This window comes from Phaethon lepturus, unplaced genomic scaffold (genome assembly GCF_000687285.1).
Source record: "Phaethon lepturus isolate BGI_N335 unplaced genomic scaffold, ASM68728v1 scaffold47856, whole genome shotgun sequence".
In the NCBI taxonomy this organism is placed as follows: domain Eukaryota; kingdom Metazoa; phylum Chordata; class Aves; order Phaethontiformes; family Phaethontidae; genus Phaethon; species Phaethon lepturus.
Genome location: NW_010544998.1, coordinates 6,220 through 12,555, shown reverse-complemented (window position 1 = coordinate 12,555; position 6,336 = coordinate 6,220). Strand labels below are relative to the sequence as shown.

The following is a 6,336-nucleotide window of genomic DNA, read 5'->3' as shown; positions in this document are numbered from 1 at the left end:
TTCTGCTGTCAAGCCCTTCTCTTGAGATCCCAGCTCCTAGAGTGAAGTGATACGTGACATTTCAGCTTTCACAGGAAGAAGGGAACAGTTACTAGTCCTAGCTCAGGAAAAAAAGAAAACGATCCTAAACTCAAAATATATTTCTATTTAGAAAACGTTTCATGATTCTTATTGCATTTTGTTCCTTTTTTGGCTCCTGACTCATTATTTTTGAGTGATTATCGATGAGAATATTGCCTGTATGCAACACCTTTTCCCTTTTAAAAGCTGTGAAGAACCTGCAATTCAGACTGTAAACTCCCCTGGGAGAAACCACCATCTTCCAAGGATGTACCATGTGCTATGTATAGCTGGTGCTCAGTAAAAACTGTTAATCTCTCAATTCTGCCTTCACAATTGTATGTATTCTATTGGTGTAAGAAAATAGAACCTCTTCCTATCTGGTTCTTATATTTTAGCATGAAGAACAGGCACTCTTCACTGTTCTGCATAATTTAAAATCGAAGTACAAAGTTTTGTTTACACGAACATGGTGAAATAACATTCAGCAAAGAATTTCTCCGGCTCCTTTTCTAATGGCTATATTTCTTGGCCTGTCCATCCCCATTACTTTACTCCATGACAGAGCATGTGTAAAGGGTCTACAGTCAATAAAACCTGCATTCACACATAAAGTCTGTGTGACAGGGACAAATTTGGACAGATGTTGATTAATCTGTTTGGCCCTTTTTGTTTTGGTGCCTGTGATTCTGTCTGTCTGGCATACAAAACTGGCTATAAGGGACTGTCTTCTCTTGAAACTCAAGAACTAGACATTTTCCATATCTAATGTCCACGATTCTAAAGAGCTCCTAAATATTAGGAAAACAAACAATTGACCGTAAGCAAGAATCAGATTTCTAAAGAGTCACCTCTGAATAAAAATAATTCCAAAAAATTCAAGATAAAGAGGCACGTAAAGGCCCGTGTAGAAATGAGATCACCATGCCCCCATTGCCTGGCTGCATCAGGCTCTCAGGAGACAATGACAAAGCCTCTGGAGGCGATAGCTGGTTAGAAGCTATTCCTTAAGACCTTTTCATGCCTGTTTAGATTTTATTTATCTATCTGTCTCAAATTCAGGGAGGTTACAAAATCACCAACTAATCACTCCACAGTAAAGACCAGAGCAAACAGTCCCCATCAGTCATTCCTTAGAAAATAAAAGCAATATATGGAAAAGCAATGCCAGAACAAGGGACAAGAAATGAGTTGCCTCTCATTATTCAGCTGGACAGGATGCCTGGACTACTTCAAAATCCTATCTCATCCATAAAGACAGGGTTGCACTAAAGACTTCAATGCTGATAATCAAAACTCAGAGGGGAACTGAGACATGGAAAGTTCAAGAGAGAAAAGAAATGAGATGAACAACCATAGGAAAACTCTTAGATTCACAAATTGGCCATAATCAAGTTAAGAATTGCCTTCATTCAGTACCACCTATTGAATCACTACACCTGGCAGGCAAATTTAAAGCATCAAAGCAGACTGCATAGTAACCAGTGTGTTAACTACGACCCTGTGTCTTTTTATCTGAGCACACGTATATTGATTGCATAGACATACAGACCCACGGCTATTTTTTCCCCAGGCTTTGTTCCAACTTGCTGCCTTTCCACAATTAGTTCTTAGAAGCGCTGGTCCCACTCTGTCCCTGTGCACCCAATGCAAAGTCCACAGCCTGGTGCACACTGTGGAAGAGAAGGTGGTCCTCCCCCTCTTTAAAGAATTCTCCTCGGATCAGGGAACTCCTCACTGAAGGATTGCACTGGGCCAGTAGCACCTGGACATCTATTTCCCTGTAGTCCTTGCAGACCTCTTTGAGCGTTCGTATTCCTGCCGTGTCCAGAAACTGTACCGCACAACAGTCAATCACTATTGTGTGAAACCCCAGAGGCTCAGACACAAAATCCATGGAGATGCTGGTCTGGTTGCCACCAGAATCCACCTCTTTCTCTCTAAGCATTCTTTTTGCTGCCTTTTTCTTTGCTGCCTTCACCCAGACTGGGTTGACCCCAGTTTGCTTGTACAGGGTGGATTTGAAGCACTCTTTGTTGATGTAGTAGAGGGGTGCTTCAAAACGGAATACCACGATTCCTGGCTTGGTTTGCAAGTTCTTGTAAGCAGACAGGGATTCATACGTCTCAGACTCTGCCACCCAGCCAAGCAGTGGTGCCTCCGGTCTCTGAGTTCGGAAAATGACGCAGAGCATAGAGAAGCAAACACCAACCAAAAGACCAATCTCAGTGCTGATGAGTGCTGAGGCTGCCATAGTAACTAGCCAGATCACTGTGTCTACTCTGCTCAAATGCCACATTTTTGGCAGGTCCTTGAACTTCCGCAGGGCTCCTCTGAGGTTTACAATGGTTATGACAGCAAGGACACATTTCTGAAGGGAATAAAATAAAGGTGCAATCACAAGGAGGACTAATAGGATTACCAAACTAGTCACCATGCCAGACATTTGTGTCCTACAGCCTGTGGACTCTTTGACAAGAGTCTTGGCAAGAGCTGCACTTGTTGTGAAGCAATGAAAGAAAGAGGGAATGATGTTGCAGAAGCCAATGGCATACATCTCCTGGTTGGCCTTCACAGAGTAACCATGCTTCTTGGCAAACATCTCTGAGAGGGAGACAGTGATGGCAAAGCCAATAATAGCTATGGGGATAGCATCCAAAGCCACATTAGGAATCAGGTTCCAGTCTGGAGGGTGGGGTGGCAGAAACCCAGTTGGGATGTGTCCAGCAACGCTCGAGCCGTAAGTCTCTCTCAGCTTCCCAAAGTGAGATGCCAGAGTAGCTGCCACAATCACAACTAGTTCAACTGGTATTGGAGCCTTGAGCCTGGATTTAAAATGTTCATTAAGCTCTTTGGTTGGGATAAGTACAAGAAAGCACAACAAGCTGGTGATGAGATCACAGACGTTGGTCTTGTGTATGTTTCTGAAGATGTTTATCCACGTGGCTACAAGGGAGCCAACGCCACTGCTCCGTGGAATGTCTAGGCCCAGGAGATACTTGGCTTGTGAGGTTAGGATGGTAAAGGAGGCACCCGTGACAAATCCACTCAGCAATGAATCGGAGAGGTACACTGAGACAAAGCCCACTTGAAAGAAACCCATGGCCACCTGTAAGGAATCAACCACATGCAACAGATTAGGATGCAAATCTTGCAGATGTCATCACTCTGTGGCTCTGGAGGGAGGTGGGATAAAAAAAAAAACACTGCACAGCCCTGGAGGACAAGGCATCATCTGAGCATGGAGAAAAGAGTCTCCAGCATTGAGCTGCTCCTGGTGCACCGCACTTAAACAAAATGTACTTTAACACAGAGCGGGCTGTTTTGGGTGGTCTTCGTACTCTGAACCCGTGTCTATTGTTTGCTCATTGGTTCAGTTCTAACTTCTAGTTACCCTAGCTGGCAAAAAAGCAAGCCCAGAAAAAAACAAACAGTGGTAATAGTGGTTACTTTTGCCATTTCTCTCTCAAGTTCTTATAATCTCTGTGAACTTTGCAGGGAAACAAAACTTTTTTGGTTGTCTTTGTCCTACACTGGGAGCTCACAATCTACAATAAAAACACAGCTTATGGCATAACAGCTGTCCTCTTCACTGCATAAAGTTTCGTGCATCTAACTCAGAAAGTATGAGAGCTGGAAACTCATGTGATGCAGATTATAGAGAGATAAATTTTTAAAGTGCCTTGCCCTTCTTTTTTATTAATGTTAGTTGAATGGGCAAATCCTTGGTGCTCTCTCATGGGAATGGCTGGTTTTATGGATACCTACTCTACACATGCATCTTCACACCTAGATGTCCCTTCCTCCCAGTCAACCTTCACGCCAAATGGAGCATGGACCTTCTCACAGCACTTTGTTAGAAACCTTTTAGTTCTCTGTGCTGGCCAAGGGGGATGTCTACACTATTATCTGAAGACTGCAGACCAGAACTTAAAGTTTAATACCTGTAAGTAGTGTCAATTTGATATATCCTATTAGGTAGTTAAGGCAAAGCAAAGAAGGCTAGGATTACGGCTGGAAACTTCTTAAGAACTGCAAAGCATTACTGAAGAGAAGGCAGGTTTAGGACCTGGACTGACTGGACATTGGCTCAAAGCCAGCCTCTAAAAAAAGGCTCCCTCACAGCCTCGGTAATTAAATTAATTCAAGGTTTTTCTAACTGTAAAACATTAGCAATAATTGCCTTAGTTATGCTGTAGGAAACTGGTGTGAGCAGGCTTGCTTTCTGCAATTTGATTGTAAAGTTTCTGACACAAAGAATATGTGATTTTGGTTGGAGCTTCCAATAAAAAAAAAGTATTTGAGGATGTGAAGACCTATTGGTTAGCAGGCACAGAGACAGCAAGTAGAATATGCCTAACATTCAGAGGGACTTAAGATAAAGTAATCTGACTTCTTCATATAAAGAAACTTAATTGTACTTGTGCTTGCAAAGAATATTAAATTCAATTCACAACTCCAAAACTGCATCCACCCTACAGTGATGAAACACAAAATTCAGTGTACCTCAGGAGTACCAGAACATTCATGAAATTACTCAACGCTAACTTGCAGTCAAGTCCCAGGTTGCGTCTAAAACCAGTAAGTTAGAGCATCACAGGTCTGTTTCCTTTTCCACTCCTATACAGTTTGATTAGCTATCACCCTGGAGGTCACTGTAAGAACAAAGGAATGTGAACTCACAAACTGGAATACCACAGCTCTGCAGTACCGTTAAAAGCAAATCCATTCTGGTTAATGATTGACACTTTAAGAACAAAGACATCTACTTTAATTTCAGCAAGCAGTGAATTCTAGGAATTAAGTAGAGACAGTGGTATTGTTGAGTAACATTTAATTAAAAGTTTTATTTCAAATATATTTTATCATCTCAGTAGTATCCTTTTTATACAATGGCATTGTTTTGGCTTTAAATGGGCAAGCAGTAAAGTTTTACAAGCACACTGACAAATATAAAGAAACTGGGGATACTTTTACTGTCCAGATTATTTTTTGATAAAAAGCAAATGAAATTGAAGTCTGAAATTAAAAGCTGTCACACCACATTTTGGCCCAATGAAGTGGAGGCCTAAGCTGTAAGTCAGCAAAAAAAAAAGCTTCAGGCCACAGCAAGGAAGGTGGTGAGCTGATTGTGTGAGAGCAGCAGGTGGCCTTAGAGTCCCCAAGGCAGTTGCAATGCAAGCACAAAATGCTATTACAAAAAGGAGAGGACAGAGGAGTTTCTTGCACCACAGTAACTGGAGACCTCCAGTCCTCTCTGTGTCCACTTCCCTGGGACGCAGATTGAGGACACATGCAAGCGCAGCAGGCTGTTCATGTGGGCAATCACCTAAAGAAGAACTAAAACTATTTCCACAGAATACCTGTTTGTCTACCTCCTCTTACCTGATAAACTCCAGCTATGAAGGTCATGGTGGCTCCGACTGTAATTGCATAGCAGCTTTTATCACAGAGAGGCTTCTGCAATGTCCGATTCACAGGTGAAATGGTGGTGTTTACATATGCTGCTGTATCTGTGAGGGTACTGAGCACAGCTGGCTCTAAGTCATAGCCAGCCCTCTGTATTTCACGATCCACCACTTGTCCCACCATCAGGCAAATCACACCAAAGATGCCAACTGAGATGTGGCGGGAGGTTCCAAATATGAAATAAATAATGCTAGCAAAAAAGGATGTATAAAGGCCATAAATAGGCTCCTGTCCAGCCAAGAGAGAATAAGCAATTGACTGTGGGACTAGTAAGACCCCCACAATCACACCAGACATTATGTCTCCCAGTAGGTACTCTCTTAGTTTGTATTTAGGAAGCCACTGCAAGACGGGAAAGAAGCCAAAAACATAGTCTTTAACTTTGGCTGGAGTGCAGCTGCAAGTTTTCTTTGCTTGCTTAACCACCAGAGCCTTCATGCTCCTCCTCTTCTCTTGGGGTTCTAAGAACATTCTGTGATGGAAACTGCGTTTAGCATCATCTCCTTCTGGCATGTCAGTCACTGAATGGACACTGTTGAATTCTGCCATTGCTGACATCTCAAGGACTCCTTAAAAAAAAACACAAAGAAAGACCATTTGCATTAAACCATAAACAAATGTGCTACGTGCAACTTTTTAATAGAGTGAATATAGTATTTATGAAAAGCAAGGGCTAAAAGTCTTGGTTTGGCACAGAGAAAGCAATTTCCAAGAAAACTTGCAAAAAGTTATATCTCTGTTAAGCAAGGAATCACCTTTGCTAGGAGGGACGCTTATATCCCATAGAATAAACCTGCTGCTGGCAAT

At 42.3% G+C, this 6,336-nt stretch overlaps 1 protein-coding gene across 1 annotated transcript; it reads right to left on the bottom strand.

Moving 5' to 3' along the window:
• Nucleotides 1-1,663: 1,663 nt before the first annotated feature.
• Nucleotides 1,664-6,087, bottom strand: SLC26A2 (solute carrier family 26 (anion exchanger), member 2). The gene is made up of 2 exons (XM_010288822.1): nucleotides 5,446-6,087; nucleotides 1,664-3,169 (listed from the first exon to the last, which is right to left on the bottom strand). The coding sequence occupies exons 1-2, from the start codon at nucleotides 6,085-6,087 to the stop codon at nucleotides 1,664-1,666; spliced, it is 2,148 nt and encodes a 715-aa protein (XP_010287124.1).
• Nucleotides 6,088-6,336: the final 249 nt, after the last annotated feature.

Bases quoted from the DNA above. Each gene is read 5' to 3' on its own strand.
- SLC26A2 (XM_010288822.1), bottom strand. From the start codon at position 6,087: ATGTCAGCAATGGCAGAATTCAACAGTGTCCATTCAGTGACTGACATG. The intron at 3,170-5,445 runs GTAAGAGGAGGT...GATTCCTTACAG, and splicing joins TCATAGCTGGAGTTTATCAG to GTGGCCATGGGTTTCTTTCA.